Source organism: Epinephelus lanceolatus, chromosome 20 (genome assembly GCF_041903045.1).
Source record: "Epinephelus lanceolatus isolate andai-2023 chromosome 20, ASM4190304v1, whole genome shotgun sequence".
Lineage (NCBI taxonomy): Eukaryota > Metazoa > Chordata > Actinopteri > Perciformes > Serranidae > Epinephelus > Epinephelus lanceolatus.
The window spans coordinates 24,849,430-24,862,959 of NC_135753.1; the positions used below are offsets into that span (position 1 = coordinate 24,849,430).

General features: G+C 38.8%; 2 protein-coding genes across 2 annotated transcripts in view; both read right to left on the reverse strand.

The window, feature by feature from the left end:
- Window positions 1-30: 30 nt before the first annotated feature.
- Window positions 31-9,370, reverse strand: pdia4 (protein disulfide isomerase family A, member 4). Its single transcript, XM_033638862.2, has 10 exons — window positions 9,070-9,370; window positions 6,804-6,984; window positions 6,489-6,694; window positions 6,244-6,382; window positions 5,808-6,013; window positions 5,206-5,364; window positions 4,883-5,034; window positions 4,466-4,622; window positions 911-1,144; window positions 31-720 (listed from the first exon to the last, which is right to left on the reverse strand). The coding sequence occupies exons 1-10, from the start codon at window positions 9,143-9,145 to the stop codon at window positions 305-307; spliced, it is 1,926 nt and encodes a 641-aa protein (XP_033494753.1). The 5' UTR covers window positions 9,146-9,370; the 3' UTR covers window positions 31-304.
- Window positions 9,371-9,897: 527 nt separating this feature from the next.
- The window catches only part of pkd1l1 (polycystin 1 like 1, transient receptor potential channel interacting), a 99,779-nt gene continuing 96,146 nt past the window's right edge, over window positions 9,898-13,530 (reverse strand). Inside the window, exon 51 of the mRNA XM_078162978.1 lies at window positions 9,898-13,498. Within this exon, the coding sequence (XP_078019104.1) occupies window positions 13,141-13,498 (358 nt within the window). The 3' untranslated portion in view covers window positions 9,898-13,140. The remainder of the gene's footprint in view (window positions 13,499-13,530) is intronic.

Consider the following 13,530-nt stretch of genomic DNA (forward strand, 5'->3'; position numbering starts at 1 on the left):
GATTTACAGTCACAAAGAGTCACACCTGAGTCCTGGCCCACAAAGCCACCATCATTTTTAGTTTTATTTAAAAAGACTGAAATCTTCAACAGTGCTTACATGCTTTTAGAAAACAGAAGAAAGCTCAACTCTTGGAATGAACAGAAACTAAAAAAAAGATGATTGGACATTGTAATCATCACAGCAACTCAGTAACACCGTTTAATTCCACTGCGTTCCCTTCACCTTCCCAGAGGCCTCTTCAGCGTCCTCTGACACTGCCCGAGCACGGGTAGAGTTCTTAGATATTTATGGAGACACATTTTCAGAGTTCGTCTCTCTTCTGTGATAGCTTTGTGGCGTGCGTTTCCAAGAACTTGCTGAAGGCCTCTACTGTTCTGTCTCCACCTTCAAATTTGATGGGGCTCTGCTTGCTGTTGCTTGGGGCAAAGTATATCGTAGGGAAGCCCTCCGCTTTGTAGTTTTCGTTTGGCACATCGTTGGCTGTGGCGTCCATCTTAGCGATCACCAGGTTCTTTTCTCCCTTGTACTTCTTGCCCAGAGCCAAATAATCAGGCTCCAGTTTCTTACAGTGGCCGCACCAGGGAGCATAAAACTCTATCAGGACATCCTTCTGGGTATCCATGACAATCTCGTCAAAGGTCTTTCCTACCACAACCTTAACTGGTCCTTTGTTGTTCTTTGGCACTGGCTGGGATTTGATGATGGGTTTAAGCTTTCCTGCGGACGTAAGATAGAAATGGCTTTTAAAAGCTTCTTAAAAAAAAAATGTATCAATCATATAAATAAAGTTTGATTGATTGAAAAAAATGTATCAACACTGAAAATTGCATTTGCCTCAAATGGTCAAACCAGACCGTGCTCCTTTTACATGATCCAACTTTCTAAGACACAACCACTCCACACTCACCTTTCTTGAAAGCCATAACGAAGTCTCTCAGCACCTCAGAGTCAAACTCCTCCGGCTCCATGGCAAACTTTTTGCCTCCCTCTGCCAGGATTCCCACATTCACTTCCTCTCCGCTCTCGCTCAGGCCCAGGCTCTTCAGCTCGTCTGAGTAGTCCTCCTCATCGCCAATGGCAAATGTGTACTCTGGGAAGTCCTTGGCCACCTCAAGCACCTTGGACCTCCAGAACTGCGTAGCTAAAAATTGAAAGATAAACAAGAGGTTTGTTGCTGCATTGTAAATCCTCCTCACCTCATAAAAAGTCATAGTATAGTATGCCATGAAACATGTAATTTAAAGAGTCATAGTATGTCACAAAATGTAAAAGTTAAAGTATACCATAAAAAGCCGTTGTCTTAGTATAGTAATTCGTGCCAAAATGGAGAAGAAAAAAAAATCCTAGTATAGTATGTCATAAAAAATGTCACAGTATAGTTTGTCATAAAAAATGCCATAGTATAGTATGTCAAATAAATGTCCTACTATGTCATAAAAAAAAAATGCTAAAAAAAGTCATAAACTAGTATGTCATAAAAATGCTCAAAAAAATTCTCACAGACCAGTATGTCATAAGAGTCATAAAATGTCATAGAATGGTATGTCATAAAAATGTTCCAAAAAACATCAAAATCAAGAAAAAAAAAAACATGTGTAGTCCAAATCATGAAAAAAAGTCATAGTATAGCATGTAGTCCAAAATCATGAAAAAAAGTCACAGTATAGTATGTCGTCCAAAATCATGAAAAAAAGTCATAGTATAGTATGTTGTCCAAAAATCATGAAAAAAAGTCATAGTATAGTATGTCGTCCAACATCATGAAAAAACATCATAGTATAGTATGTCGTCCAAAATCATGAAAAAAAGTCACAGTATAGTATGTCGTCCAAAAATCATGAAAAAAAGTCATAGTATAGTATGAAGTCCAAAATCATGAAAAAACGTCATAGTATAGCATGTAGTCTAAGATCATGAAAAAAGTCATAGTATAGTATGAAGTCCAAAATCATGAAAAAACGTCATAGTATAGCATGTAGTCCAAAATCATGAAAAAAAGTCACAGTATAGTATGTCGTCCAAAATCATGAAAAAACGTCATAGTATAGCATGTAGTCCAAAATCATGAAAAAAAGTCATAGTATAGTATGTCGTCCAAAATCATGAAAAAACGTCATAGTATAGCATGTAGTCCAAATCATGAAAAAAAGTCATAGTATAGCATGTAGTCCAAAATCATGAAAAAAAGTCACAGTATAGTATGTCGTCCAAAATCATGAAAAAAAGTCATAGTATAGTATGTTGTCCAAAAATCATGAAAAAAAGTCATAGTATAGTATGTCGTCCAACATCATGAAAAAACATCATAGTATAGTATGTCGTCCAAAATCATGAAAAAAAGTCACAGTATAGTATGTCGTCCAAAAATCATGAAAAAAAGTCATAGTATAGTATGAAGTCCAAAATCATGAAAAAACGTCATAGTATAGCATGTAGTCTAAGATCATGAAAAAAGTCATAGTATAGTATGAAGTCCAAAATCATGAAAAAACGTCATAGTATAGCATGTAGTCCAAAATCATGAAAAAAAGTCACAGTATAGTATGTCGTCCAAAATCATGAAAAAACGTCATAGTATAGCATGTAGTCCAAAATCATGAAAAAAAGTCATAGTATAGTATGTCGTCCAAAATCATGAAAAAAAAGTCATAGTATAGTATGTCATCCAAAATCATGAAAAAAGTCATATTATAGTATGTCGTCCAAAATCATGAAAAAAAGTCATAGTATAGCATGTCGTCTAAAATCATGAAAAAAAGTCATATTGTAGTATGTCGTCTAAAATCATGAAAAAACGTCATAGTATAGCATGTAGTCTAAGATCATGAAAAAAGTCATAGTATAGTATGAAGTCCAAAATCATGAAAAAACATCATAGTATAGCATGTAGTCCAAAATCATGAAAAAAGTCATAGTATAGTATGAAGTCCAAAATCATGAAAAAACGTCATAGTATAGTATGTCGTCTTAGATCATGAAAAAAAAGTCACAGTATAGTATGTCGTCCAAAATCATGAAAAAAGTCACAGTATAGTATGTCGTCCAAAATCATGGAAAAATTCATAGCATAGTATGTCGTCTTAGATCATGAAAAAAAAAGTCATAGTATAGTATGTCGTCTAAAATCATGAAAAAAAGTATGTTACAAAAAAGTAGAAAACATTGCCTTAGTAAAAAAGTAGAAAAAAATGTCTCAATATAGTAGGTTTTGAAAAAAATGCAGGAATAAATGTCTTGGTATAGTATGTCATAAAAAGCAGAAAAAAATGTGGTAGTATACTATGTCATAAAAAAAATGTCTTAGTGTATATAGTATTTCAGGACAAAATGTAGAAAAAAATGTTGAAGTAAAGTATGTTATTAAAAAAGTATTAAAATATGTCTTAGTATACAATGTATCTTAGTATATTATGTCATACCAAAATGTAGAAAGAAATTTCTTAGTATAGCATGTCATACCAAAATGGAGAACAAAATGTCTCAGTACAGTATATCACAAAAATTGAAAAATGTGTTAGTATAGTATGTCATAAAAAAATGTGGAAGAAATGTCTTAGTATAGTATTTCACAGAAATTGTAGAAATAAAAAAAAAAAAATCACTCAGTAACGTATGGCACAAAAAATGTGGAAAAAAAATGTCCAAGCATAGTATGTCATAAAAAAATATATCTTAGAATAGTATGTTATATAAAAAAAAGTCTTAGTATATCATAAAAAAAGAAGGAAAAATGTCGGTGTGTAGTGTGTCACAAAAAACACAGTATAAGTAGTATAAGTATAAGTAGTCATAGTACAGTATGTCAAAAAAAATAGATATTTATAGTGTTGTGTGTCATAAATAAATGTAATTAAAAAAAATAATAGTATAGTACATTGTTTCCCACATAGAACTATGGGTCCCTCTGGGGGTACTTCAGAGTACTGCAGCGTGTAGGTGACTTTAAAAAAAATGTTAATTGAAAAAAACAAAAAACAAAACCCTAACACAATTATACTATATTAAGTTTAATGAAATATATAGATGTAAGACGATACATTTTACATTCAATACTCCTATCTTCAATGCAATTGTAGACTGCAGTAAACAACTTGTGCAATGAACTGAATCATGTCAATGTTCGCTGTGTTTTTGCCAGAAATGTTTTATGCTGGTCAGTAGATACTTTTCTAAAAAAAAAAAAAAAAAAATTGTAAAGTCCGAGAACCACTGGTATAGTATGCAATAAAAAGTCATAATAAAGTATGTCATAAATAGACTTTTAAATACTTTTGAAGGGACTTGACTGTTAATAAATTGTTTTAATAACTTTTTTAAAGACCCTGTGGACATCCTGTAAACAGCTGCATTACATATCCCCCCCAAGATACGCAGTGCAGAACTAAACTCATTAAGGACAGTGCAGAGTCAACTTCATACTCCTAAAAACCCAAACCTATTAACCTAAGCATGACAAACTCACCTTTCCTGTAGTCAAAGCTGAAGTCGACTCCATAGTACACCACCACCAGGGGTCTTTTGGTGTAGCGCTTGGCATCATTGCTTGGTTTCCTGTGGCCCACCAGAGGGATCATGTGCTTTTTGAAGAACTCCTGCACTTCTGACACTGCTGTTGAGTCCTAAGAGATAAATAAATAAATAAGTGTTCGAATTCAGTTCGAGTTCAAATGTGAAACTCTCCAAATGCATCAGAAAAGAGAGACTCTTTCGTAAAGAGCTTTTCATGTGACATCCCTTAATACTACTGTACTCTGTGTTACCCCGATACAACTGAAAGAAAGCACAGTCATTTTTGTTCCTGGGTTTCATACCTCATGAAACGTATTCAAATACTGAACAAAAACAAAAAACACACTGAAAACAGTCAAACAGACAGTACCTTCACTGCAAGTGTGTGTGAAGCTGGCTCGTACTTGGAGTGGAACTTCTCAGGCTGAACGATGACAATCTGACCGGGCGAAGCTTTGAGAAGTTTGGCCACCTCAGCGCTGAAGGAGTGACGGAAGGAGAAGTCTTCCCTCAGTGCATTACCTTCCAAACAGACAGACAGACGGCAATGAGTATACTAGCCACATGTCAATTTTGACGCTACGATGGATTACCCCTCTTGAGCAAAGTTTCTTTCATGTAGCTCACACAGGCATGAAACAAATAATTACTTGGCCGCTTGCCGACATATACCTCGAAGCTGATGGTACTTACAGGCCTCGATGTAGATCTCATAGGCTGCGTCCTCTTCACTGGAGAACACGCCCACTATGACAGCATCGTCACCATCCTTGAGAAGCTCCTGCACCTGTTTTACTGCCTGAACCTGCTTGGAGGGAGGCCCTGCCTGCTCACTCATGTAGTCCACGATGCCTAGAGGGAAAAAGAAAGAGGTGCATCAACTGTGACGGATCAACAGAAATAAAATGCATACATGGAAATAGGGCTGCCTCCGACGAAGAATTATTCTAGTCGACCAATAGTCGTCATTTAGGGCCATTAAGTCGACTAGTTGCCCGCATGTTTACAAAGTTAATTTAATTATTAAATGATATATTTTGGGCAGGGCAACACAATGGTTTGAGTTGAAGGTGTGAGAAAGAATAGTATCAGTAACATTGTTAACACTGTGCTACATTACAGAGAAATACAAAACGTGCGTATTTAACTGCCTGGAAAACGCAAAACACGACCAATGAAATCTTGCCGACAAATGACCTCTCTGGTCAACTTGCATTTAGTCGACTATTAGGGGGCAGCCCTACGTGGAAAACAGCGACTTGTATTAGCGTGACATAACACAGTGAGTGACCTACCGTGCTGCTCTCTGGGTCCGTTGTAGTCGAACACTTTGCCTTTCCTGAAGATCTTGATGGTGGGATAGCCGGTAACTCCAAATCGTGAGGCGACCTCATTCTCGACAGTGGCGTCCACCTTGGCCAGAGGAATGGGAGGAGACCGCTGGCTCAGCTGCTTGGCTGCCTTCTCGTACTCTGGCGCCAAACGCTTACAGTGTCCGCACCTGAAGGGGAGTTACAACAGGCAAATAATGAGGAATATTTTATGAGTCTTAACAGTGGCTCAACTGGCATGTTGTTTGATGTGTTTTAAAAAAGGGTAACGATAGTGTTAAGTACATTTTCACTGTGTTTGTTGAGCTTTAATAAAAAGCTCAGCTATGACTTCAATGGATAACATTTACAGTGAAAATTAGACCATGAGTTTTTTGTATCTGACAGTCTGCTGACTGACCATGGAGCGTAGAACTCCACCAGGATGATGTCTGCGTTGTTAACCGTCTCATCAAAGTTGTCCTTGGTCAGCACCAGCGTCGCCTCAGGAGGAGGCTTCCAGTCTGGCTGAGCCACCTCTTTCACCCTCGCCACAATAGCTGCAACAAACACACACTCAACATATAACCGCTGATTCTTTTCAAAGAGAGGTGAGGTTTGGATTGAAAGACTGTCACGATGCTTAAATGAGTGAGATGTCCCTACCCTTTTCTGTCCTTTCTCCGTCATAGTCCACAGCTTCCCCGTTTTTCATAATCTTGATGGTGGGGTAGCCCGACACTTCAAATCTGCTCGCCAACTCGTCAGCCACTGTTGCATCTACTTTGGCCACGGGTACAGGAGGGTCATTCTCCTTAAGAGTCTGAGCGATTTTTTCATACTCTGGGGCAAACTGTTTGCAGTGGCCGCACCTAAAATCATAAACAAAGAAATATTTTTTTAAATTTCATGGATTTGGAAAGGCTGTCAAATCATCTTTGTGAACAGCGAATAAAAAGCACAGAGGAATAACAGACTAACCATGGGGCGTAAAACTCAACCAGAACTGTGTCTTTGCCCTCCATGAAGGTGTCGTAGTTGCCGTTGGTGAGAATCAGCACTCCGTTCTCTTCTTTCACCTCTGTGTCATCATCCTCATCATCCTCATCCTCCTCATCGTCACTGTCCTCCTCCTCAACTTCCTCCTTCTCCTCTGCAACATCTGGAAACAAACAAGAAAATGAAAATTGAAATGTCAGAGATTTCTGACATTTACAGAAATCTCCTAATGTCAGAAGTTTTTGATACCATATCACATAATGGATTTTTCTACAGTGTTCCCCAAAGTCTTGGTGTCATAACCCTTTGAAATCTGCAGCGACAACACTTTCATTGTGCTGCTTTCAGGCGCCTTTTGCAAGTATATAAACCTTTGAACCCTGAGCAAATTGGTGCAATTTTTTTCAAAAAACTGGGAAAAAGGCAATGAGCAACCGGGTGAGAAATGTCCCACAAATTGCAAAACAATTTTAAAATTTAGAAAAATGTTGTTTTAAAAAAAAAAAAAAAAAAAAAAAAAAAAAAGGTGGGGGAAGATAAAAAGCTGGGGAAGACTATCTAGAATTTTTATAATTATTAATAAATTATTATACTTTTTAAGCACTCTTTCTAGGTCATTTCCTTGTTTGTTTCTTTTTTACTGATTTTCTCTCTGACTTCCTGCTGTGGCTCAGAGGTAGAGCTGGTTGTCCACCAATCAAAAGATCGGCGGCTCGATCCCGGGCTCCTCCAGGCTGCATGTCGAAGTATCCTTGAGCAAGATACTGAACCCCAAATTGCTCCCGATGGCTGTTCCATCGGTGTGTGAGTGTGTTAAATCTGAGTAGCAGGTGGCACCTTGTATGGTAGCCTCAGCCACCAGTGTATGAATGTGTATGTGAATGGCTGAATGTGACTTACAGTGTATAAAGCGCTTTGAGTGGTCACTAGATGATTAGAAAGGCGCTATACAAATGCAGGTCCATTTACTTTTTTTGAGTCATTTCTTCTTACATTGCTAATTGTCTTCTTTCCATGTTTTAAAAGAAGTCAAGCCAATTTGCTCAGGTGGTATTTTGGAGAGATTTTTGGCCATTTCAATCAATTCTCATGTGCTAAGAAAATGCTTAAATTAAGCATAAAATCTGTGTAAAAAAATGGTGACAAGTCAAAGGCTGCTCAAACAACTTATGAGACATAATTGAGCATGGAAATTGCGTCATAAACTTCCATCAAAATATTCTAAGCCCTTAAACACAAATATAATCCTGATTAAAGAAAAGTATCTGAAAAAGAAAAAAGCTAGGGAAAAACTATATTTAAAATTATTATTAATTTTTTTTTAAATTAAATTACAAAATTGTTATTTTTAAGCTCTTCTTCCAGGTAATTTCCTTGTTTTTTTTGGTTTTGTTTTTTTTTTACTTTCTATCTTATATTCTTGTTTTTAATTCTCTTTTTTTTTTTACTGATTTCTTGCAAAGTTTTAGGTCATTTCTTCTTTCCATTTCTTTAAAAGAAATTAAGCCAATTTGCTCAGGTTTCAAAGAGTTAAGGTGGTCTTTTGGAGAGATTTTTGTCCATTTCTATCAAAAAATTCAAGTTAATAAAGTCAAACAACTTATGAGCCAGAACTGAACATGTGAACGGCCATCATATACTTCCATCAAAACACTCAAATCTGTCAAATCTGAATAGAAGCCTAACCAAAACTCTGTTTATTACAAATTTTTGACTGGAAGAACTTGACACACCGAGCTGTGCTGCAACTCATATTAATCTTAAGGTTCCCAGCTTTCAGATGATGCATACAACTTCCATGTGGCATATACTGTTGAACTGCCATCTCCCCCTAAAGATCCCATGCCCTAGGGGGGCATGGGATCTTTAAAGACATTAATGGGTCTCTTGGTTTAAGAACCAAGGTAAGTAGTGAACATGACGTGTATCACGTCATAGCAAAGGAATACACCTGTACTGTCACAAATTTGCTGACAAAGCAAACGTTACAACAGCCACAGACTTCATTAAGATTTTGGCTAAGCCCCTACTTGTGTACGTGTGTGTCAGTCCTGTTGACATTAGCTCACCTGTCCTGTTAGCTAGCATGCTAACAGAACTAGCTAAGTAGTTACCTACAGAAACTTAAGCTAGCTAGTTTGCATGACAATAACTCGCAGGAAACACACACCAGCTGCCACGTTACCTGACTTACACCACTCACTCTGTCACAGTAGTCACATTAGGCTGTAGAGAGGCTCACACTCACCATCTTCACATCTGCTGAGAGTTGCAAAATGTGCAACGCCGAGCAACACAATCAGCAGCAGCGCGAGCTTCTTCATTGTCCCCAGATGATGCGGCCCGTTGTTAGCGACGTGCTTCCTCACAACCAGCCGGCTGATTAACTTGAGCTAATGGCGCTGATGAATGTCATCAAAACACTGTCGGCTGCACAGACCCGCCGTCCGGATCAATACTGACGTGTGGCTGTGGACGCCTTTGGCTCGTGGTTTCATACAAACTAATCACTTCCGAAATCACACACACCGCCTCCTCCGTCTGGAACTTGTCTGACTTGCCACGCTGTGATTGGTCCTCATCAGCAGCTCTCCTCCAATCACAAGTCGCCACTCAATTATACGTTGGATGTTGCTATTGGATACTTTCATTTATTGTTTCCTTCTTTGATAACTACACTTGTACATGATGCAGTGGGTTAGAGAGACTGAAGTTGTATTAAAACTCAGTGGGTGATCGATAACACGATGATTTGAGCACAACGTTGAAAGTCCACACGTCATATTTATTCAACACAACCCAGTCTCTGAAGCCTCGGGGTCACTGAGTTAAATATTTGGATAGCAAATCAGGATTTAAAAAAAAAGAAGCATATTTTATTCTTACCAGAGACACAGAAGTTGACACCGATAAGTTGTATTTTTGGCAAAGAAATACTGCTCTTCAAAACATAAATGCAACTTCTATGCATAAATAAAAATACATTTTGTTTTGATAGTTGACTAATACACTGATCAGCCAAAAATTAAGAAGCACTGTCGGGTGAAGTGAGTAACATTGATCATCTTGTGCCAATGCAATGTTCTTCTAGGGAACTTTTGGTCCAGAAAATCCACTTGATGTGCTCCACCTCTGCAGATCAAGTATCTCTCCTCATGGCAGCAGCACTCCCCGACGGCAGGAAAATGCACCAGGAAGTGCTCAGGAATGGCACGAGGAACATGACAAACAGCTAAAGGCATCAACCTGGCCTCCAAATTCCCCAGATCCAAATCTGATCAAGCATCCATGGGACATGCTGGTACCTCTGAGGTACCCCTAATCCATGGTGGGGCCTCCTTGGATCAGACTTGTCTCTAACATGACAAGGAATGGACACCTGACCTCTGGAAGCCCACAGTGGCATCCACATGAATGCCATGACCAAAGGTCTCCCAGCAGAACATTGCATTGTAACAAAATGATCAATGTTACTCTCTTCACCCACCACTGGTTTTAATGTTTTGGCTGATCAGTGCAGATTTGATTCTCTATCAAAAGGTGAAAAGGGATTGCTAACCATCACCTTGCAATCAAAAAACATTTTTATTTATACATTAAAGGTCCAGTGTGTAGGATTTAGGGTGGTGTAACAGGGTCAATTATACAGCAGTAATATGTGTGACAAGTCAAATGTACATTTTTATTGCTGAGTGTTTATAATTCCACAAAATTTGTCTCAGTCGTTATTACCTGACATGCTTAGGCCTCCGTACTCAATATGTACGACGTTTGATACTCAGTTTCTGTACCCCTATGTTCACCTTTGAGGATACCCCACCTATAAAGGAGTGTCTCCCGCCTTACTTCTCCCCTTTTGCTGTTGTGCTCTGCTGGAGAGGGGCTGCAGTTTGTTGTGTGTGACGGAGGATTTTTACTTTTGCCACCTGTTGTCAGGAGAGGAATAAACGGAGATCGCCTCCACAGATATCCATGGTCTGGGCCTCTTTATATCTACACAACGCAGACATCACGAGAACCCACCAGTTACAGGGATACATTGGCAGAAATGGAATATAATGTAATAAGTACGTTTTCCTTAGTGTGTAATCAGCTGAAAATAAGAATCAATGTGTTTCTGTTACCTTAAAATGAACAGTTTATTTCTTAATAGGGAGCAGGTCCTGGTCCATGGAGATCGTCATGATGAGCTGCCATGTTACTACAATAGCCCAGAACAGACATACTAAATGGGGCCATTCACATTTTTGCGCTATAGGGATTTATGGGTTCTTTTTGAGTTCTTGCATCAGCCACCGTAGTCAGCAGTGTTGGGGAAGTTACTTTTAAAAAGTAGTGTTTGCTCGTTACTTGTTACTTCTTAAAAAAAGTAATCCCTTACTTTACTTAGTTACCCCCTGTGAAAAGTAACTTTTTACGTTACTCGTTACTTTTACGTTACTTTTATGGTGCTTGACTTTGGGTAGAACCCCATCTCATTTCCTAAATGTGAAAAAATCCGAGTTTCCCACTGGTATTTACCACTTTGGTGATAAAATAAAGATTAAAGAGTGAGAGTTAATTTGTGTTAACTAGGCTACATGAATTTGTTACATGACAGATTACTACTACTAATAGCCTATTTGCCAGACCTGCTACATCACTGAATGAGGAAAATATTAATATTCACAGACACTATCTTTGAACAAATAGTGTCATATTCATGAATAAATCATTATCTGTTCTGTTATTACGTGTGTAACTGTGAGACTGTGTTTGTGTAACAGACTCATACTTTGCAGTATTAAGCTACAGACCTGCACGAATAAATTAATTCATTTTCTCTTCTGGTATGGTATGATAGGTACTTTATTAACCCCTCAGGGGGAAATTTCAGTGTCGCAGCAGCAATTTAAAATACACAAAATAGGAGCTGCTGCAACAGGCTGCCGCTCACACAGTGCCAGGAAGGTAGGCAGGTTATGATTGTTCTGTTTTGGCTCGGCAGTACTTCGGTCCGTAGAGCACAAAAACCATCAGATAAATCCCGGTATTCAATATCTTGGACATGACCGCAAAGTACAAAATTATACACATCAAGGGATTTATATGCCTTGAGTTTTTCATGTGTATAAACGCTGGGTTTCTCCACAAGATATAAAAAAATATCCGGCCACTGTAGCTTCGGTCATTTCGTTGGGTCGGTGACCCACTGACCCGACATTAAGTACGGGTCAGGAAACCTCACTCCGTTGCTAATTGTTAGCTTATTACAATAAGCTAACCTGTCTTCGGTTGACAAACCGTTAAAATAATCCGAGGAGGCGTGTGTATCTTCGATATTCCTCATACGATTCTTGATTTTGGCGCTCCTGTCTGTACTGTTGACATGCCAACTGTCACAGTTCCTGCCTAGTGCGCAGCTGAGGCAGACAGGCAGTGTCACCGTCAAATCTGTTTCCGGGAAAAGTAACGTTGTGCCCAACTGACAAAGTAACTACGTTCCGTTACCATATTTTCAGTAGTAACACGTTACACGACTTTTTACCCAATAAAAGTAGTTACGTTACTGTAACGCGTTACACACAACACTGGTAGTCAGCAGCAACTTATACAGATTTTTATCATGAAACTGCTTTATTCTGTGTTCTACCGGTTTTAATTACCTGGGGTCTCATTTATAAAATAATGCGTAGGATCCATAGTAAAAATGTACGTACAAACAAAAGCCATAAATGGTGTGCGCCAAAAAATATTAGACGATGTCTACAATCAGGCTTCCACCTCACCATCTGCGTCGCCAATTTTCCGCTCCCAAAATGTTCATAAACGTGGGTCAAAGTTTCTCCCATCAAGTCTGTTTTTATAGATCACAACGTTTGCGTCGGAAGTGGTGTTAGGTCTCTTTCAGGCCTCATTTGTGTACACAATGTTTACAAATGAGACCCCTGGTCGGTCTAATTTAAAAAGAAAGAGACCTTTGCATGTAATTGGTCATCCAGTAAAAACCTCCGGAATGTCTGAATTCTCAGAGATTAGCAGGTGCTGGGCTGGTGACCGGTCTCTGACGAGCTGATCAGCGTAGGAGAAACACTGATTTGTAACGTTATACTGCTTTATTCAATGTGTTTTTTACTGGTTTTAATCACCTGGTCTGCATATTTTGGAGAGGACAAAACATCTGAAGATAATTTGGCTCACAGTGTAAAACCTCCTGAACAATGACCACTGAAAGAACTCTAACTGGAAGGAGATTCAGCTGAATAGAACAGAAATGGCAGATCTTGTTTTGTGAGATGTTTACAGTATCAAAGCCACAACTGTCATCTCCATAGGGACCCTACTGTTGATCTGGCTCCACACTCCCAGGCTCTTCATGGACCAGAACTTCCACCACCACCTCTGTAGGTGTGGCCTGAGTTTTACTTAACCAACAATTGTCACGTGTTTTAGTCGACTGGTCAGCTTGTTTCTCCAGAACATCTTCTGTCCAAACCTTAATGAGTGATGCTGACTCTGGGAGGGATGGGTAGTTTTGCGCCTTTAAATAAGTTTGGAGCTCTCGGTCTCTTGAATTTTCTCTGGCTCTTATTCCACGTTGTTGTGAATTATCTGATGCCACACTGTCTGAGGGAGAATGGTTCCCATCTTGACCTCTCTGCTGCAGGAACTGCAGGATCTCCAGTTCACGCCTGGACCTGGTGATGCAGTGTCATGCAGAAAAACAAGC